Source organism: Urocitellus parryii, chromosome 16 (assembly GCF_045843805.1).
Source record: "Urocitellus parryii isolate mUroPar1 chromosome 16, mUroPar1.hap1, whole genome shotgun sequence".
Classification (NCBI taxonomy): Eukaryota; Metazoa; Chordata; class Mammalia; order Rodentia; family Sciuridae; genus Urocitellus; species Urocitellus parryii.
Genome location: NC_135546.1, coordinates 2,652,124 through 2,673,085, shown reverse-complemented (window position 1 = coordinate 2,673,085; position 20,962 = coordinate 2,652,124). Strand labels below are relative to the sequence as shown.

The following is a 20,962-nucleotide window of genomic DNA, read 5'->3' as shown; positions in this document are numbered from 1 at the left end:
TGAAGTGGAGAAGCAGAGTGAGTCAGAACTACGAGTGTCTGGGCTATGGAAGCGCTCTGAGGCCAGCGGCTGTGCCTCCTTCCGCTTTGCAGGCGCTCAGTGACATTCCCAGGCTTTCACTGGATCTTGTCAACATGGGGCATAACAGAAAGCAATGTTTTTCCACATCCACCAGGTGCAGGAGGTTGTGCAGAGGGTCGAGAGCTGTATACATGTGTGGTTTCACTTTGGTCCAGGCCAGGAACATGGACAATTGAGGTTCTTTCCCTAGGCCTTGGTTTGCTTCTCTGTCACCTGTGAGTAACAGCACCGTGGATCTTGGCGGCAGTACGGGAACTCAGTGGAAGCACTGGGGACGGCTGTCTAAAGTGCGAATTGCTCATGTGGCCAGGACCTTCCCGAGTCCTGGCTGAGCAGCGTCTCCATAACAGAGATGTGTATCTGTGAGCTGTGTGCACTCCTGCCTTGGCCCGTGGCTTCCCCTGGTGTTTTGCATACCAGCCTTGGCTGTGGTCAGTGGTGAAGGCCAGGGAGAGGTCAGGCCGAGTCCCTGATCCTGTGGCTGCCCTCGGCACTGTTAGCTCTGGTCTGTAAATGTGGGTTACAGTGTCACCATTCCAGCACCAAAGAGGGCAGCTGTTCTGCCCATGCCCAGTGCCTGGGTGAGTAGCAGTGGTAGCCTGTTCTGCTCAGGCATTGGTGCAGGGGCGTCCTGTGGCTTGCTGAGTTGACCAATAGCAACTGAGCTCAACCTTGCGGCTCCCAGCAGCGGGCCTGTATTTCCCGTTACTGTTTCTTTAACGATATCATGGGATCTGTGTGTGTTTCCCTTGGAACGCCCTGGACGTTCTCGGGGTCTCGTTCATTGCCAGCGTATGAGGAAAGGCTGGGTCTTCTGCACACTTGGGAACGCCCTTGGCATTCGCTCTATTAGCATCTCAGGGGAATCAGTTTTAGTACCTTTCACAGATAATCCTTGTGCCCAAGACTGACTGTACTCATGGTGAAATGGACTTGTGGTGGGTGAGCTGGAATCTGGCTGGAGTGTGGACCTGGGGGAGGCACTCTCTGAGCCAGCACCGCAAGAGGCTGGGGACCACCACACACTCTCGCTTCGAGGGACTTCGAGTTTCTACCCCACCCAGGGTTTGTCACAGGTAGATGGGAGTAAAGGAAACAGAACAGGGTGGGTTCACTGCCCCCCACACTGCTTCCAAGTAAAGTTCCCTTGGGAGTACACAACTTGAAGACAAATCTCTCTAGAAGTCCTGGGTCTCCTGGGCGGCCATCTTTTTCAGTGAACAGATTCCAGCCCTGGGCTGGTTAGTTTGAAAGGTTTGTGTGCAGTGTTCACTGAAGGGGATTCTCTGCCGAGGCCGGGAAGCCAGGCGGCCTTCTGGACCTGTGCTGTGCTATGGCCACGCTCGGTGGTGGACTCGAGCATCATCCTGCTGGCCAGAGGACGGGTGTTAGCCCAAGAGCCCATTTAATTTAAGTAAAATCGAATCTGAAGAAAAGCACAGCTCTGCAGTTGTGCTGGGAGCTCAGGTCCATCCCACCTGGTGTCGTCCGCCAGGGCTGTTTCACCCTCTGACGGTCTCAAGGTGATTGACCAGGGTTGGCTTCGGTTGCTTGGCTGGGCCACCCTTTTTGAACCTGTGCATGATCACTTTCCAGCCTCGGGGATACACCTGGCCGTTCACAAGCATCTCTGAGACAATAGTCACAGGAGCCCAGTGAGGCTTGGGCTCGAGTGAGCAGCGTCCCTCTAAATGGTCTTCTCCCCACAGCTCAATCTGGTGTCCAGCGTCACGCTCTCCAAGTCCGCCTCTGAGGCTTCTCCACAGAGCTTACCTCATACCCCCACGACCCCCACGGCTCCCCTGACTCCCGTCACCCAAGGCCCCTCCGTCATCACCACCACCAGCATGCACACGGTGGGACCCATCCGCAGGCGGTACTCAGACAAGTACAACGTGCCCATTTCTTCAGGTAAATACTCCATGTTGGCCTTGCTTGGGGTTGTCGCCTGCAATTCTTGCCGAGTGGCTCCTTTTTTAAAAAGTGATGATTAATAGGACAATGATTCTTATTTAGCAGATATTGCGCAGAACCAAGAATTTTATAAGAACGCAGAAGTTAGACCGCCATTTACATATGCATCTTTAATTAGGCAGGTAAGTAAACAGTGCAGCATGCGAAATCACATACAAAGGTGTGTGTGTGTACATGGATATATTGTATTGATGAAGTAGATTTGAAACCGTTTAGTATGCCACATGCTAAAACCTTTTCTATAAGGTTTTTAAAAACTGCAATATATAACATAATTGCTTTTGATTAAGTATTACAATGCGATGTGATTATTAGGAAATTCATTTCACACAACAGTGAAAATGAGCCTGTTTAAAGATGGCAAGTCAATTATCACAAGCTACAGTAATCTCTGATCCCTGGAATTAATCTGAGCTCTAAATAATTACTGAGCTTTAATCAGCTAGTGAAATGTTTTGCATTTCTCTTTGATTCTGCTTTATGAATGACTAATAAATTAATATTTCTGTACGGAAACAGAAATAAAAACTCAAAACAATTAGATAATTCCATTTTGAGTTTTGCTATTGAACTGTTAAATACAACCATTAATCTTAGATCATTCTGTGAAACAAACCTTTCTTAGGCTCTGAATGTCAGTGATTTTATACTTTCAGGAACCTGGTTAGTGACAAATCTTGCTGATGTGGTCATAAATTACCTTCTTCCCGTAACTTTTGCTTCGCAGGCCATTCTTGAATCTCCAGAAAAGCAGCTCACGCTGAATGAAATCTATAACTGGTTCACGAGAATGTTTGCTTACTTCCGTCGCAACGCAGCCACGTGGAAGGTAAGCCTTCTCCGGGCCTAGAGCGCAGTGACTGGGCGACTGGAGAGTCACAGAGCGTCCACTCTATAGGAATAGATGGTTAAAGGGTTGCTTTGTGGTCGAGGTGCTCAGATGGAAGGTTCCCATGACTCGGGCCGCACAGGTGTGAGTGGCCCTCCAGGGAGACCATCTGTCTCTGGTTGCCCCATAAGGACACTGCCAAAGGACTTACGCACACCTCCCTCTCTTAGGTGTTCAGCCTCAGCCAGCATTTGCAGAGAGGCGGGGGCAACTTGTTTTTCCAGCATGAGGATCCTACCTGCCTGGAGGTCAGGCAGCCTTAACCTCCATTGGTTGGGTCAAAGCTCACCAACCCAAGTACTTGCAAACGGTGTTGATTAGAGAGAAAGCACTGCTTTATGAAGCCGGTCTTGGGTAGCTCTGAAGGGAATAGATATGTCCCACACAGGGTCACGTTGTTCATAGGGACCCAAGGAAGAAGAGCAGCTTCTGAGGTGCATCCTGCATTATGACACCGTGTGTGGCACACATCAGCGATGCTTGGGGTCCATGGCTCCCATCGGGACATAGTCCCTCGTATTAGATGAGGCCCCCTTTTTCAATTTCCTGGTGCCTGCTGCTCATAGAAGACAGCAAATACAGTCTAACAGGCATCTCTGTACCTGGAATCTGGTTGATCCCTGCAAAACAGACTGTTTGATGGAAACATTTTAGGATTTATGGGTTGCAGGGAAAACTTGCTTTACTTGATATGTATCCCTTCCCCTCTGTTTTCTTAATTCTATATGGGAGGAAAGCAAAGCCAAACGATGTATCTTTGATAAATTAGCATTCAAAAAAAAAAAAAATCGTACAGTTAACTCATGAGACTCGTGAGTGCCGAAGGGAACTTTTCGTTCAAAATCTTACCTTTCTTTCACTTGACTTGGGAGATAAAACACAAAGGATCTTGAGCCCCAAATGCTTTTAAAAATTTAGGGAGTTAGAAGCATGAGGCAGACATTTTCTTCAAATTGCCTTTTATAAATACCAAATGATGAAACTTAAAAACAATTACCAGTCGCGAATGTAAATTCATGCTCAGATCTAACTTTTTCATTTTTGCAAAGTGCAGGGAGAGGTGTCATTAATACAAACAACCCTAGATGAAGTACTTAATGCCTCAGATATGCAGACTGTTCCCTCTGTGAGCTCTGATGAAATGCCCAGATATCAGGTTAGGACCCAAGAGAGCGCCTCAGTGTCTGACTGGGTTGGGCAGTCAGGCGCACAGAACCTGTGATGTGGGTTGGTTTCCCATGCTCTTTTTTAAAGGGAATTTGGCTTCGTGTATTTAGCGTCTCTTCCATGTTGTTTGAGGAGACTGCACATAAAGTGCCACCGAGCACATGACACTGACTGACTGCTGCAAAGAAATTTTTCTCCCCAAGTCTAAGTGCACCATGCCACGTGACTTCAGGGAGCTTGTAGGCAAACCTATCACGATTTTTTTGAATCAAGGATAGCCTTTGATAGTGTTACCCTCACACTAGTCAATACGTCTGGGAGTTTACCCTGTGGATGCTCCTTATGAGCAGGCCATGTCACCATCCCACAAAACAGCTCGTCATATTCAACATATACCATATCAAAAATGATTTTGGCTTGAATTCACCAATTATGATCAGCAAGAAATTAAGGATCATTTGGAGAGCGCACTTTCCAGATGGTGGGAACGATGGCCTTACCAGAACAAAGGGGCTTGGGAAGAGGGGCTCTGCCACCCCAGCTGAGCTACTTCCTCCATGACAGGGGTCGCTCTGTACTTACTCGGGCCCAGGAAGGGTCATGGCTCTTGAGTGGAGACCTGTGTGCACGGTGCATTACACACATGCAAAGTCTCCATCAGAAATGACTCCTAACATGGGAAAGAAACCCTCACCTGCAGGCGTGTAGCCTTTCTCCCCTGACTTGATGGGCAGCTGCTCTCGTTTACAGTGGGGAAAGTAAGGTGCTGCTCACCCCTGGGGCTTAGTTCACCTGATCCTCTTGGCCTTCAAGGTGATGCCTCAGTGATAACAAAGAATCTTCCCTCCTCAACCTGTAGAGGCTCTGAGAAGGCAAAGGTGCCCTGGACTTCACAGCATTTCATCATGTAAAGAGGATCGTTTCATGCTCAGAGTTTCTTATTTTGAAGTCACGGTGACACTATTAATCCAGAGCCACTTGTAGGGCCTGTTTGGGGCTCCTCCTCCTTTTCTGGTTGGATAGTGCCAGAGGGGAGACAGAAGGGCAGTTAAGCCAGTCTCCCTGGAGCACAGGAAGGACCTCCCGGGGTGGGCGGCAGCTGGGGAGTGGTGTTCCCGTGGGGACTGTGTGGCTGAATGTACTGTTTCTGGAGTCTTTTCTTACAGAAATTGTAAATGTTCTCTCTCTTATACCTGCTGCAGAATGCAGTGCGCCATAATCTTAGTCTTCACAAGTGTTTTGTGCGAGTAGAGAACGTTAAAGGGGCAGTGTGGACGGTGGATGAAGTAGAGTTCCAAAAGCGAAGGCCACAAAAGATCAGTGGGTACGTCCACCACGTTTGACTTCTGCGCCCAGCTCGGACTGTGCTAACTCGTGTGATGTAGAGGCTTTGGCTGCGAGACTCTGTCAGACCACAGAACTGGTTTCACGTTGTCTCAGTCAAGGGAAGCAAAAAAGCATTTCACCCTCCTGTCGTGTGCCCCCGCCAGCCCCACCCTGCTTGCTGGTCTGTCGCATCCCATGCTAGCGTGTAGGTGCAGCGCATATTAACCCTCACGAGCCATTCGCCTATGCTTATCGCGTTTTATTTTCTTTCTCCTGTCCCCTGTACTGGATGTGTGTCCCCCCACCCCGCCCCGTCCCCTTTCCGTGCCACTCCATCTCCTTTGCTGCTGCTCCTATCCCAGGGTGCCATTCGCACCAACCTGTCACTGCATAAGTGCTTTGTCAGAGTAGAGGATGAGTCTGGGTCCTTTTGGACAGTTGATGACGAAGAGTTTAAACGTGGCCGCCATAGTCAACGAGGCCGTCCTCGCAAGTACTGCCCCGCTGCAGACTCTGACGAGCTTGTCGCACAGTAAGAGCCTTTACTTGCTTTCCTTTTGTTTTCTGCTGTGGCTTTGGCTTTGCATGGTTGACCCATCCCATGGAGTCGTGCATTTCACCTCGTAGCAGTGCCGCAGCTTCCTGCCAGGGAACTGGCTTGTGTGATGCGTCCATGTCCTCTCGCTTCTCTGGATCGCCAGTGCCTTGAACAATGCTTTTTTGACGTCTTTGATGCAAATTATTAATTGTATTTTGACTCAGCAGCTGACTATGATTATTTTTTGTGGGACCCATGATTTCTACAAGTAGAAAAGTCATTTAATGGGACAAATTTCTTATTTGCTTATCATAACGTAGATAGTAGAGAGCGTGGGTGGGGACTTGATCAGGTGGCTCCCTACCATGCTTCCTTTCCCCTCCGTGTGTGCCGTGTCATGTGCCGTGTCATTTTTTAGTAGTTCTGGGAGAAGTCCGGAGCTTTTCTTCAAGGAGTTCCTGGGCTTCTTGCTCATAGGCACAGCACCAGGCCCACACCCAGCTGTGCCACAGGCTTCTGCCCAGTCCCCGCAGGCATTGTCTGCAAGGTCTTAGGTCCTTAGGATGCTTCAGAGTCCAATTCTGCCCAGGGCTTGCTTCCCAGCAACTCTAACTTTGCAGAGAGGTCTCGGGAGGGAGTCCCCACGTCTGGTAAGCCAGAATTTTACACCCCCTTGCCTTGAACGGCATAGGCTATCGCCAGAAGTATGTGCACAGCCCAGCTTTCCGAGTTGGTTGGTGGGGGAAGTTTCTAATTTGCAAGGCTACCAGCAAGCTTAAAACTGAGCTAGGAGCTCGGGGCTGGACTGCAGTTAACTCTGAGTCTCTGTTTTTCTCACGCAGTAACCCTTCCCTCATTAAAAACATGCAGAGCAGCCACGCCTACTGCACCCCTCTCAATGCGGCTTTACAGGTAAGATGGATAGCCCTCCCGAACACGCGGCTGAGGCACACGTCTCCCACACTCATTGCAAAATATATTAGCCTCGCTCTAATTAGATATTAAATTTTAATTCCGTTAAACTTTTTTCTTAAGTGCACAAAGCATTGTACTCCCTGGAGGCACACGCATCGGGCTGCTTCAGCATTAGCAGGATGCTTAGCATTTTGAATATTGTGGCAAAAAAATTAAAAGTTCACTTATTAATATTTATCAGCAGTATCATAATTTCCATCCTCTTATTTCAGAATTTCACTTGAGGCAAAAATACCACAAGTGTAATTACTCTAGCACAGCTATTAGTGTGCGGGATGATAGGCCACCGCATCACATGACCTTCTATTGTTCACGGGCTTCAAGAGAAAGCTGAGCTTTGTGTCCCTCCTCCTCCTGGACAGCCGCAGCATGCTCTCTGCTTTGCGGGGGAGCATCCTTGCCCAGGCTGGAGGCCCCACATCCTCCTCTTCACACGGGATGCTTCTCTTTCCTTCATCCTTGGACGATGATGGAGGAGACCTTATGTACATCAGGTGGGCGTGAATATTGGGAGCCTGTCCCTCCTTTCCACTAGCACCAGTTTTTCAACACAAGTAAAAAGAATAGTGGGACAATATCATTTAAAAAAAATTACTAGAACAACATAATGCATGGTATACAATTTATAAAATAGGACAGCAGAATCCACTACAGAAATAAAACATGGGACTCGGGACAGATTGCATTATGCTCTGAAAAAGGAAGTAACTAGGGGTAACGGTAAAGCTCGTATTTATAGATTGAGCCGCCCCGAGTGCCTGGGAGGCACACGCTGTGGTACTGATGGACTTGGGCACCATTGCTAAGCCCATCCACTCTTGTGGCAGAGGTGCCAGTTTCATAGGTAGGACCCTTTAAGTCTATATTACAAAAAATTTGGACCCCAGCTCCAAAGGGGACATGAACTGCTGAAAAAACCCTGAGGCAGGAGTCAAGTGTGTCTATCTAACCTGGTGGGATGGTCAGAGGCTCAGCTACGCCTCTGCAGGTCTTGGGGTCCAGTCTCCTCAACCTTGGAGCCCAGCACAATCAATGCTTACCATGGAGGGTGAGGCATTACTTCCAGGAACACATTCTTGAAGCCATTTCAGTTTTGACTTTACTTCTGAGGCATCTTAGCTATTACTGACCCTGCAACTGTGGATTATCCAGACACTGGACTGCTGTGCTGTCTCACGGGGAGTGAAGAGGGGTATCCTGCTGCAACTTGCAATGCTACTAGTAATTTTGCCCAAAAAGTCAACACACTATATTGCAAGAGACCCGTACTAACAATAGGACAGTGGGGAATGGGGATCACAGTAAGTTTACCACACGAGGAAGGAAAAGCAGCGTGTTCCCCCTACTTTTTACCTACATGGAGAACTGGAGGGCAGTGGGCTTATAGAAGCCCTGCCCTCGAGATGGGTGTGCCTGTGCGGCAAGTGCACCCCTGCCACGCGCTCTCCGCCTCTGTGGTTGGCTCCTACCGTCTCAATGCCAGGATGTCCACAGGAGCCTGTACTCCTGCATGAGAGGCCAATGGGAGTCGCCATGCTGGATTGACTGTCTAGGATGGAAAGCCAGGCACGGGGCAGTCTGGATAAATTTTGGTCTAATTACCAACTGCCAATTTTTCAGTCTGTCCCCTTGAATAAAATGAAAAACCACCTCCCCCAGTGAAACCAGTACAGGGACTTCAGTGCAGGGGACAGCATCCACCCCAGGGTTAGGGTAGCATTTTTCCATTTCTACTTTTTTTCACTGACACTCATTTGGAGTGATTTTGTCACCTTTAATATTGGTGTTCATAGGCACCAAACATAAATGAGATTTAAAACTTCCTTTTGCCAGATATTGTTCTTTCATCCTAAAATCACAGGTGATTGGCGTGAGTCCAAAAGATGACTCCATGTTCCTTTAACTGGTTCTCAATTTCACTAAACAGATTCAAAACCCATTAAAACAGGAATGATGGGGGGGGGGATAAAATTGATTCCAATTCTATGATCCCTTCCTTTTCTATAGGATCTAAGAGGTAAGTGTTTATGGAAGTCCTCATAAATCTGAGCGATGCAGCCAGAATAATCTGATCAGATCTCTGCTATCCAATAGCAGAGTCATCAAAATGGATAAAGAAATGAAAATTCCATTATATTCCACTGTGATCTGGAAATATTCAGTTTCTCTTGAAAAAAAGGCGTCAGATATAAACCTCCCATTAGTCAGCCCATGGCCACCGCAGCACTGAGTTGGGCAGGGCCAGGACTTCTTCCCCAGGGCCTCCCTTGGCTGCGTGCCCCAGGCGCTATGGAAGCACAGCCCCCCACCTCTTTGACACCTGTGCACCAGTTCCCTGGCAGCCATCTGCAGGGTGCCCCCGCCTGCATCTTCACGCGCTGTCTCTCATTGGTGGCAGGCTTCGATGGCGGAGAACAGCATACCTCTATACACTACCGCTTCCATGGGCAACCCCTCCCTGGGCAACCTGGCCAGCGCCATGCGGGAGGAGCTCAACGGCGCCATGGAGCACACCAACAGCAACGAGAGCGACAGCAGTCCCGGACGGTCCCCTCTGCAAGCTGTGTGAGTACTGCCCGCCCCACACACGGCTCCTCCTCCGGGCGCTGTGTACCTGTCCAACAGTGTCCGGAACCCAGGTAGCCAGCTGTGTTCCTAGAAGAGTTGCTGCCATCCCTGTAAACATGGTTGCCGCTGCACGCAGCAGTACATGGGACACGTGGTGTGCATCTGGCCGTCGGTTGAGACACGCTGTTCAGGTGGAGCCCTGGACCTAGCGGAGAGGAGAGAGGTGGTTTACTTGGTTGGGTGAGAACTGGAACAGCAAATGTGATGCTGCAGCCTTATTACCGAGCATTAATGATGGCACAAATGAAAGGCGGCATGATTTATAGATTGCTCTTAAAATATCAAAAGGAAAATTAATAGGAGCATTACAGCAGCAGACGGAGGGTAATGAGTGCACACACGACCGGGGGCCACGCTGAATGGGAACGGCAACAGGCCCAAGCCACCCAGGGGCTCTGCTGTCCCCAGGGGTGGGGGGCTGAGTGGGGAGAGTTCTAAACCAGAGAAACGAAACCACATGACTGCAGGTGGCTGGAGCTTCAGAATGACAGTCTCTCCCTTTCAGCGAGCTTTTTTTGCGGCCCACTTGAAGGGGACTCAATTTTGGCACCATTCTGGTGGCTCCCAGAATGGGCCATCTGCCCACACATCCATGAGTTACTGACCAATATTGTATTTTAAGATGGTTTGAGTGACAGGAGAAAAGTTGTGACCTGTAGCAGTTAGCAACAGAAGGAACTGGCATCTAATGACCAGCGTCAGTGCCCTCTGCCATGGTAACTGCAGGACATGGGGGTCAGAAATGTAGTGTTTGAGGAAAGTTGGTCCCTCACACGGCCACTGCTGCACTTCACCCTTCTAGAGCAGCCTGCTATTTTGAGTCGATTGTTACCACATTCGTCTTCATCTTTCAGTCACGACAGGAGGGTTTACGCAGATATTAAGAAATTCAGAGCAATTATAAATTGGCGTACAAGCTACCTCAAGAAATGCCCATTAGAACAAAAACTCTGAACCTGCTGTTTCTCAACATCTGCACAAAGTCCAAGGTTTAGTTCATAAACATTCCCGTAACTCAGTGCAAAGAAAAAGAGATCTGATGACGCTTCCCAGGCTGGGTTGAGAACTCCGAGTTAACCCCAGTACTACCAACAACCACGTTTCCCCAGTCAGCACGACTTTTGTGAAACGAAGGTTTCAACTGCTTGGAAACAATCCCAGCTCCGTAGGAAGAGGTGTTGCTCAGATCTCAGGTGCCTGCATTCGCTGGGTGTGCCCGAGTCAGCAGTAGGTCCTGTACCGTCCCTGCCCTGGGCACTCTGTGGGACCCTCTTGTTCCCATTAAGAGAATCCCATAGTGACGTGGTTTTACTCTTGCCCAATGTGCATTACCCTGCACTGAGGCGAATTGTTTTTTGTAACTGTTCCAGTCTACTGGAATAAATCAAGTCATCAACTTTACGGCAAGGCTTAGAGGACCTTGTGGGGACAGCGGTCCAGCTGATGCCTGGTGTTGAAACACACCCCTTTCTTCTCATCCTTCCCACGATCCACCACATTTCATCTCTTTGTTGAAAGCAGTCATGAGCCTGTGGATGTAGGGCATGATACTCTTATCCTCAGAGGAAGTAAAGAAGCTGCAAAGCAGAATTGGGTTGTGCCCTGTGTCCCCACCAGATCACAGTGCCTGAACCCCAGCCAGCCGTGTCCCAGAGTGGAGGCACAAAGGAATTGCTCAGATGGAAGAGAAAGCCCAGGTTTGCACCTGCACTTGACCTTTCAATGGAAGAAGATGCTGAAGGTGCACACCAGCTCCAGAAGACACGCGGGCACGAGTGTGCGGCCTGGTACCTGGAAATCTCTACCCTCTGCGTTTCTGTTCCAAGAGCGCTGTAGCCAGCGCCTGCCAGTTCCAAGAAGCCCTGTATCTAACCTGGTTGTGGTCAGGCCATCTCACAGTGGGTCTGGTGGTTAACATTTGCCGCAGAGCTGCTGTGTGTGACTCGGGTAGAACCGGCAGGGATGCCCTGTCTCCAGGGAAGTAAACGCTGAACTCGGGGGAAACTGTCTTCTCTGATTCTGTGAGCTATTTCGTGGGGACCTTTCCCGTTTCTTTTTGCTGTCTGAGCTTTGCAAATCTTCTGTGGAAGTCTACAGCGACAAGGCAAGACCTCCAGGAAGGCTCCCACGGTTCCTTTCCTCACCCCCAACCCAAAGTTTTCTATGACATCATCAGATTCTGCTTTATAAACTCAAGAAGATTAATATTTCTGATACATTTTTCCTACTACAAATCTTTTACGGCCTCGTCCAGCGGACGCTGCCGAGAGGCAGGCTCCAAGGAGACGCGGCGTTGAGGAGGTCTCTGGTCTCCACAGTGAAGATGCGGAACGGTAGCCTGCACTGTCGTCAGCCCGCTGCGGCGCGCAGCTTGAGGGGGCCTGCGCTGGACCCCCACCCACCATGCCGCAGACCAGCTTTTAAAGATGATGCTCAATCCTGACGAGATGGAGTCTCGATGGGCTTAGCCCCTTTGGAAATTGATATCACAGTAAATCACAGGAGCCATAGAGATGTTTTAGCCTTTGCTCCAACAATTCCACTCTTAGAAATTTATCCCAAGGAGGTAAATCAACAGAAGTAGAGAGATGAATGGATAAAAATGGTGACTTTTTTATGCAAACAGTTGACAGGGAGGGACTAGAGTCGGCCTCAGGTAGCCTTAACGGTGACTGAAAAGCTAGCCAAAGTCACAGCGCTCCTGCAGTGTCTTCGAGGCCCAAGACCACGCCCTTCTCGGGGAGGCCCAGGCAGCCAAAATGGACCTTGAGTAGGGTCCAGCTAAGGACATCCATCAGTGTACTGGATTCTCAGCGGGACAATACAGGGAATCCCACCAGGCAGACGCTTGGTTCAGTGCCCCGAGTGTCGCTGGGAACCCTGCATTTTGCACTGGGTCCTGCACATTACAGGCCTGGGTCCTACGCAGACAAGGAGGAGTCCTCCTAAAAAACAGGACATGTAAAATGCACTGTAGCAACACTTAAGCCTCGTTTCATTTTGGCATGGTTTTTTAAAGCTGTTTATCTGGCATCTTGTCCCCCAACCTCTCTGAATGTCATGCTGATTTCAGAGCAGATTGATTCTGAAGGCTGCGTCTTCCAGGGCAGTCCCAAGCACGCCTCTGTTTGTTTTTAAATGGTTCTGGGGGCCTTTGTTGCACACAGCATCAATTATTTAGGGAGCCAACCATCCCAGCACCACCTCTCCTTACTAATACTTGATAACGTCAATTAAAACAAAAAACCCTCCCTTCTGCAGCCAGTCCCAGAGAGGGGAGGTTTTATTTTATTTTTTTTTAACTTGAATGGTTCTTTTACATATCAAAAGCCCAGCAACAGAACGTAATTTGTATTTGCAAAGGATCTGTTGTAAATATGATTTAGGAACAACACTTCTCAATTGTTATCAGAGTGGCTTTGTGTGATCACCCCAGTCCCCTTCGGTGAACCAAGCTCTGGTCCATGATGAGAAAGTTGGCAGATCTCATGGAGGCCCAGTGTCCCCGTGGCCGCTACCAGCAGGGCCGCGTGTTTCGCCTTGTTCATGGCTGACAGCACTACTCTGATTGTGGCCCGCTTCCTTATCGTACTGTTGTGTGGAGCAAGACTTCTCCTCTCCGTTTGTGTTTCCTGGCAGGGCTTTTCTTGCCTTATTGACAGTTTGTAAAAATATGCATTAATTTGGAGTTTCAAGCATGTATCATGGTGTCTCTGTGCCGTGTTTGCTTGAAGTTGATTAATGATAGGACCTTGCTTGGGGTCGTCCTCTGGAGAGTTCTTTCACAGGTTCTGCATGTTAACTAGCAGAGCACACAGCAAGCCACGATTAGCCCCATCTCCTGCGCTCTGGTCCCCACAAACCATCGCTGTTACAGATTCCCATTTTAGGGAATGATTTGAATGGTGGTGTTCCTCCACCCCGGGCCGACGCGGGCCCATTGTCGGACACTCGGGCTGGGGGACATTAGAAATACAGAGTCTCAGGCCTGCCCCCAGACCACCTGACTCATTGCTACATTCTAATAAGGTCCTTGGGACTGAGAGTACCAGGACACAAGCCCCCGGTCTGAGACCAGCTGTGGCAGAGCGGCACCACAGAACAGCTGGCCACACGGGGCCCCTGAGCGGCAAAAAGCTCCCGTGTGGGGTCAGGGTGCGCCAGGCCCCACGTGCCCTCTGACCCTGTCTTTGTTTCCCCAGGCATCCTGTGCACGTCAAAGAAGAGCCCCTCGATCCCGAGGAAGCTGAAGGGCCTCTGTCCTTGGTGACAACAGCCAACCACAGTCCAGATTTTGACCATGACAGAGATTATGAAGACGAACCGGTCAATGAGGACATGGAGTGAACACCTGGGCCGGGCAGTCCGAGAGGGAAGATCAGAGACGAGAAACAAAAACATGTCCAAAGTTTGCAGTGCAGTGGCTCTGCGTTGGCCAAACAGGCTGGAGGAGCCTCACTACACTTTGGCAACTCTGAAACGTGTTAACTCTTAGTGCCATCAAGAATCCCATTTGGGAGTATTTTTGATTTTTCTACTTTTTGTTGAAAAAAGGAATTTGTACTCTGTGCGTTGGATGGACTCGTTTGGTACTTGGGATTTTCCTCTCTTCACAGTCAACATCAGTGTTGTAAATTTGCTAAACTGAGATTCACTTTTAGCAGCAGACTTTGAACTGCAGTCCTGCCGGCATTGGACACTGAGGACGCCAACTGAGCTTGCGCACCTGAGCTGCAGACCACGCCTCTGCCAGGATCAAGGACTCCAGTGGACGACCTGTTGCACAGTACCGCATGTTGATATCACTGCCTTTACGCCTTTGTTTTTTGTTTTTTTTTTTGTTTTTTTTTTTTTTTTTTGCTTCCAGTTGGGATGGGGAAGGCCTTTGTGTGTGTATTGGGGGGCGGGGTTAAAATTATCCCAAACTTTTTAATGTATTGCTTTTTTTTTCCTTCTACTTTACCATTTTAAGTTCTGACCTCAGGCCTCCACTTGGGCCCACGGCCTCTTGGAGGCTTAAAGTTTTCTGTACCTTGTGATGAATGTTGATAGGTATTTTTTATTACACAGAGCTGAATGTCATTTCTCGTTCGTAGTTTTCTGTCACTCATTCCATTTTCCTACAGACGCCACCACGTTTCTCTGAAGTCAGAAAACATTCCGTTTTGGTCTTTTTTCAAAAAGGTCCCAAATGCTGCAACTCTACACATGAAGGTCCCGTCACACAGATGGGACGTCCTGCCAGAAAGAGAATGAATGACAGAAAAAAAATAGAGACACACTCAGAACAATGCAGACTCATTCCACAGAGCAGTATTGGGGTGGTGAGGGGTTGTTCAGAATTCCTTTTTTTTTTTTTTTGAAAATAAGAAGCATCATTCTGAATAAATGCCACAGCACTGCACCAGCACACAGGCAGGGAGACGGTGATGATTAGGCTGACCTCGTGGATGGGAATGGCTCTCCCTCCATGACCCCGTGGTCAGGGTCTGGGGCTCCTTGCTGGGATGACCACCGTGGGCTGCCTTGACTACAAAGTGACCAGAGGCCAGCTCCCCAAAGCAACTTTGTTGGACGCGGAGGGGGGCAGTGCCGAGGCTGGATCATTGGAGCTGCCTGGTGGCAGTATTCTGTTTAAATGCAAATTAGACTTCAGGTCGCTCTTGTTGAGGGCGTTAATGAGGACCCAGTTCAGCAAATGCCTAAGTGTGTGTCCGGGAGGTGCGCGACTGGTGTGTCACAATCACTGTCCCCCAGTGTGGAAAGCCGACAGAAGACATCAGGTAGACCAGGTCCTGCAGGCCCTGGGCTTCCGGGGAGCCGCACCGGGCGTTCACAGCGTCACCGCCTCGGTCCTCCAGCCCGGCCACACCTCCGTCTGCACCCATTTCCCTGACATGTATTTATCTAGAACTGTAGCTTTTGTTTTTAGTTTGAGAGCCTTTTGGAGCTTAATTTATATTCTTTGTACCTTTTATTTCTAAAATTACCAAAGATATTACACAAAGGTAAATTATGTTCTCTGTTTTATGCTTTATCTGATGAAGCCAAATATCCTCTTATTGTTGATCAAAGGAGGTGAAAGGATTTAGAAGCAAATGATAAAAGATACAGGCTATTGCTAACCTGAGAAAGTTGGCCATAGAGCAGATTTAGAAGACCAAGTAGGTAAAGGAACCAAAGTTGTTACTTTTTTCTAGTTTTTCTTTTTTTCTTCTTCTTGTACCTCTACAGAGACCAAAACTCATCCTTATTAAGAAAAATTATGGGGCTACTGAAGATGAAAATAGGACACAGTATTATAGTTGCTACAGAAGGAACGAAGTCCCATCTCAAAGAGCTGTGAGCGTTGCCACCGGAAGCGAGCATGTCCAATAGAGGAGACAGTTAAGCTGAAAACCAGAAACAACCGAAAAGCATCTGCAATTGAACCTAGACGACATGATAGCATTTCTAGAATATTTTTGTTGTTATATTTAGTGAGATTACATGCCATTTTTGTTTAAGAACTGTGCTGTGATCACTGCATTAATTTTGGTTTATTTTGGCATAGATCCTCCAATTTGTCTTTATGTTATTTATCTTTTTGGAATAGACTTTGGACAACATTTTTCATTTACTAAAATGGAAAAAAAAAAAAGTAACACTCCTGTCCACTCATAAGCTTGGTACAAAAACGTCTTTGGCAATGACCTTGGAAGCGTCACTCTGCTTTCTATTTGAAGGGCAGTTTGTGGTCCCTCATGGCTCCCCCACTTCTCCAGGCAGCTTCGTGATGTGCAGGCAGTAGCCGGGGGGTCCCAGGAAGGACCCCGTGCTTCTAAACGGAGTGGTTGCTGGTTAGGGTGGTATTCAAAAGAGGATAAAAATCTGGTAGATTAGCTCATTCTCAGCATGTGTAGCTAGACACGAGTAACGGTAACAGCATGAGAGACTGTTAGTACGCATACCTCAGTCCAAACCTTAGGAATGATGAAAACTTAAAAAATACATTTCACTCAGTTGCACCTAGTTGTATGTCTTGCATGCTTAGTCTAAAGACTGTAGCAAAAAAAGAAAAGAAAAATTAGATTTTACATATCTTTGCAGGTATCATAGCCTTGCAGAAGAACCAACTGAAAAAGCAATTCTCAGGCTTCACAGCAAGCAAATGTCACTATGATTTCTACAGTTCCGATTCTGTATCCCTTGGGGGTTCCGTCGCTTCCTTAGGATGGGGCTTATTATGTTGTACATAAATCCCAATGTGTCCGTGTGAATCTTTGTCTTTTTTGGGGGAGGGCAGAGGGCGGTTCTTTTTTTTAGATATTGTTCCTAAAAAGGAATAAATGCATACACCTGTTTGTCAAAACACCTTTGCTTTTTGTGCAACTGCTTTATATTAACAACAAAAACATCTTTGGGGAAAAAAAAAACTGCTGTATGTAATGGAATTGCAGAACATGCTGTACTTCCTTTGCTTTGAGAATATTGGATGACGTTTTCTGACATGGGAGGGAGAAACTTTTTTTTTTTTTTTGCTTTTAAATTGTAACATAGTTGATGGATTTTTTTCCCGTTATCATCGATTGAAGCATTTTGTACAGGTTCATGTGTGCGTGGGTGTGTGTTTTAATCTGTTTTTTGATACATTCCTGTCCCTTGTGTTTTATCCTGCCACTGCCTTCCTGGCTGTCTTAAAACAAGTTCATACATTTGAAAAAAGAAAAAAAAATGTTGTTTAAAAATGTTTTCTCCTGCTGCAGTAAATATTTTGCATGATGAAATTCTAGGGTCACACTTTCAAAGTTTATCAGTGAAGTAGTGATTCATAATGGGGAGTGTTGGAGATATTTGAAGTTTTGTATAAAAAAAAAAAAACTTTACAAGGTGCCAAGATGTAAAGACAGTTTGTTACTTTTTTTTTTTTCCTCTCCTCAGAGAAAGGCATACATTAGGGAGGGGGTCCCATGTGTCAGACAAAGGCAGTGTCAGGAATTCGGACTCACCCTACTGTCCCTAGAGTTTGTCCCTGTAGGACGAGCGAGGCTGCCAGACTGGACCAGCAAAGAAAAGAAACAGGTTATGCACTAAGAGTGACCGCCGACCCTGTCCCCTTCCAACTGTCCTGAAAGGATCTCCCAGTGTCCCCTCAGACCTAATAAAGAAAAACACGGATTCTTAACCTAAAATGTGACGTAAATCACTAGATTTTCTCTTTTTTAAATCATAAAAACAAGGCGACTTCATGCATATTTGCCCCTTTCCCACCCATCCCAGCTGAGCTGCCTGCAGGGCTCACGGGCTGTGCTCATGACCATCCTGGATCTGTGCGGTGCCTTTGGGTTCCTGGCATCCCCTCCTGACATTCTGAATGTTTTGCAAGTCGGTTTCACCCTTTTATCCAGAGGAGGAGGTCTACAGCCCTCCAGGCGTCCCGTGGGCCTGGCAGCTCATGTCACCCTGCTCCCTGCGGGCGGCCGTGGTGGCCACAGCGTGGTCCAGACGTGAGCGTGGTGCTCCATGTGTTCGTGCCGCCAGTCACTAGAGCTGCTTTGTTTTGTTTTGATAAGGCATAAAAGAAACTCATTCCTTGACATCAACTGTAATTCCATCATTCCATGTCTGTGGCTACAGACAATAAAAAAAAATGTGGTGTAGTCAGTACTGACGACTGACACGATAGCGTTCTCAAATGCAATAAAGACGCTGGTTGTTCACACTGGTGCTCAACGTTGCCCCGGCCTACTTTGTTCCCTGACCCCTGGTGCTCTGTGCGAGGCACAGGCTGGGGCTCCTCAGCCAGCTGCCTCAGAGCCAAGTCACCGTCGGGCTTCTCTACTAGCTGCACCACGAGCCAAGCAGAAGCCCTTTCCGAGGATGAGATTTCCAAGGAAAGCATGCACTGGGAGGATTGGGAAGGAGCGCCGACGAGGGCTGTCTCCTGAGGAAGCACACTCCTATTTCTCTTCATCAAATTTTATAAAGAAAAACAAAATGTTTAATAACTAGCATTAAGAGCAAACTAAAATTTCAGAGGAAAGCAATTTCATGAATAATTCATTAAAATTTCACATCTGCCAGATTAGTCATCCAAATAAAATGCTAATGTCAAAAACATGCACCGTCTATAATATTCTCATCAAGAAATCTTTTTGCATATAATGATAAATGCTTAGATTAGAACAAATGATTCTATAAAAATATTCTATCCAAAGTGCACTGGATAGCCGTGTTCGGTGCAGAAAACAACTCAGGAACCAAAATGTCCCAGAAAAACTACCTGATTTTTTTGTCATTTAAAAAAAATTCAGTATGTTTAAAAATTGTGCAGTTTCTCTTTAGTATCATTCTCTCATGTATATATGGGAAGGATTAATGAATCCCAGAATCATCTTCCAGCACAGATTAAATTGCCAGTACATTGAAAACGGCGCTTGAAGCAGCCACGCCGTCAGAACACAGAACCTATAACGTGTGGTTTCGAGCACATGCAACGACTCGCATCGTTGCTGTATCCGTGCGGTGAAGCGCCCACAGATGCTGGCAGACAGTGTTCTTGCCCAGCATTGTTCTGAGAAGCCCGAAGGAAAGTTCTGAATGCTTTTTTTTTTTTTTTTTTTTTTAAACAAGTAGAATTTGCTACTAGGTTGCAAGTGAACATTCTCCCTTCACTGACAGTTACGCCACACTCTGGAAACCTCTAGTGCAGTGACTAGCAGGACACCTGAACCTCTCCTGGCTTCTAAGAACACAGTACCAGGGTCCCCTGAAATCCCCTGAGAGGACGCATTGGTGAGGCTAGCTGAGGACACCCTGTGCTTTCCTGGTGTTTCAGGACCGACCTGAAGCAGGAACTCTGGCACACTCCAGACTTGCCAATCCGATAAACAAGGTGGCAGACCCCAGAATTGATTCCTCTTTTAAATGGGGAACTTTATATATAAAGAGCATGACTCTGAAGGCTAATTTTACACAACGCAAGCAGTTTTATAATACTGTAGTCCCCCACCAAAAAAGATAACAAAAACTATTAGCCATTCTTGATTACATGTCTTGATTATATTACGTATGTATATACAGACTTGCAATCACAATTCATATTTAATCAAAAGTATTCTTTATTCAAATACAGTGAACTTTGTCTCAATCCTTAAGGTACTGATTTATGAAAGGTCAGAGAATTCACACTGGAGAGAAATTAAATACAAAAACACTGTTTTAACTCTGGAACAATATTTGCATTAGAGAACCATCACTTTACATATAACCTAATTATTTATTTTTAAACAGTATTTTATTTAAAAAAAACCCTATGTCACCATATTTCCACTAGTTATAAAGTCACATTCGGTGCTGAATATCAAAACATATATATTTACCCAATGTTATCAATAGCCTTTTGTTGGTGTGCGGGGGGGGGGGGGGGGGGGGCGGGGGATGTACCAAGAATATAGGGATGGAAAGACACAATTCAAGTTATAATGTGAAGGTAACCGGCCTTTCAAGAATTAATTTCAGCCAAAGCAATAATCATTATTTACCAGCGTGTGACATTTTTATCACTCATCATATTAGCAAATTTCCATTGAAAATGCTAAAATGGTTCGTCATAAGGCAGATAACTGCTCGAGCTGTAAAAATGACCAACACAAGTGCCGGTACTCAAACATTAAATTATACTGTAATTAATAAAGACAGTTAAACTGTCTACCAGCAACAGCAATTTAGGTAACCACATTTGATCAGCTATAAATTCTAACTACATTAAAATTCCAGAAATATTAGCAATATGGATCACTTGATGGAAGTCAGTGCTGATCACCAATGCTTTTTAAAAAAAAAAAAAAAAAAACAACGGAAGCACAGGTCGAGTTGACCACAAATCCGTGGGCCAAGATCAGGCCTTGGCACTTTTAATCTTGTGAAACAACCAATTACAAATAGTTGCATCGATTTGTTAAAAAGCTTTAGGTGACATAAATTGTTTCCTGTTTGCTCTGATACATAAATGTCACCAAGTCCAGTATTAATTAGGGCCATAGAACAACTCGGGGTGGCCGTGTGGCCTCTGATCAAGAATGTGTCATTCCCTTTGTGAAGGTTCTCGGGCGGCTCCACCTCCAGCTTGCCACAGTGGGCAGGAGAGGAAAGCAGAGCTGCTTCCTCCTGTGAGGGCCTTCATACAGCTGAATTGGGAGCCCTGAACTACGCCAGGATTGCAGACTGGCTATGTTGGCCATTTGACATGAACCTCCACATTTTTAAAATATCTTCTAAATAGAATAATATTTACAAGGCATTTGAGCCTCTGAAAAGCCAACACATTTTGCCCTTGTCAGTATTTGGTACTATATGGGTTTCCTCTGGTTTATGTTTCTTAAAATGCAATTTCAAATGGCTTG

At 47.0% G+C, this 20,962-nt stretch overlaps 1 protein-coding gene across 7 annotated transcripts in view; it reads left to right on the top strand.

Moving 5' to 3' along the window:
- Positions 1 to 18,235, top strand: part of Foxp1 (forkhead box P1) — a 518,767-nt gene extending 500,532 nt beyond the window's left edge. For 6 of the 7 annotated variants that reach the window (XM_077793425.1, XM_077793427.1, XM_077793424.1 and 3 more), the window contains 7 exons: positions 1,791 to 1,992; positions 2,098 to 2,177; positions 2,783 to 2,884; positions 5,314 to 5,435; positions 6,818 to 6,887; positions 9,349 to 9,515; positions 13,781 to 18,235. In XM_077793425.1, the coding sequence (XP_077649551.1) occupies positions 1,791 to 1,992; positions 2,098 to 2,177; positions 2,783 to 2,884; positions 5,314 to 5,435; positions 6,818 to 6,887; positions 9,349 to 9,515; positions 13,781 to 13,925 (888 nt within the window). In that variant the 3' untranslated portion in view covers positions 13,926 to 18,235. The remainder of the gene's footprint in view (positions 1 to 1,790; positions 1,993 to 2,097; positions 2,178 to 2,782; positions 2,885 to 5,313; positions 5,436 to 6,817; positions 6,888 to 9,348; positions 9,516 to 13,780) is intronic. The other variant, XM_026392656.2, reaches the window with a different exon arrangement.
- Positions 18,236 to 20,962: the final 2,727 nt, after the last annotated feature.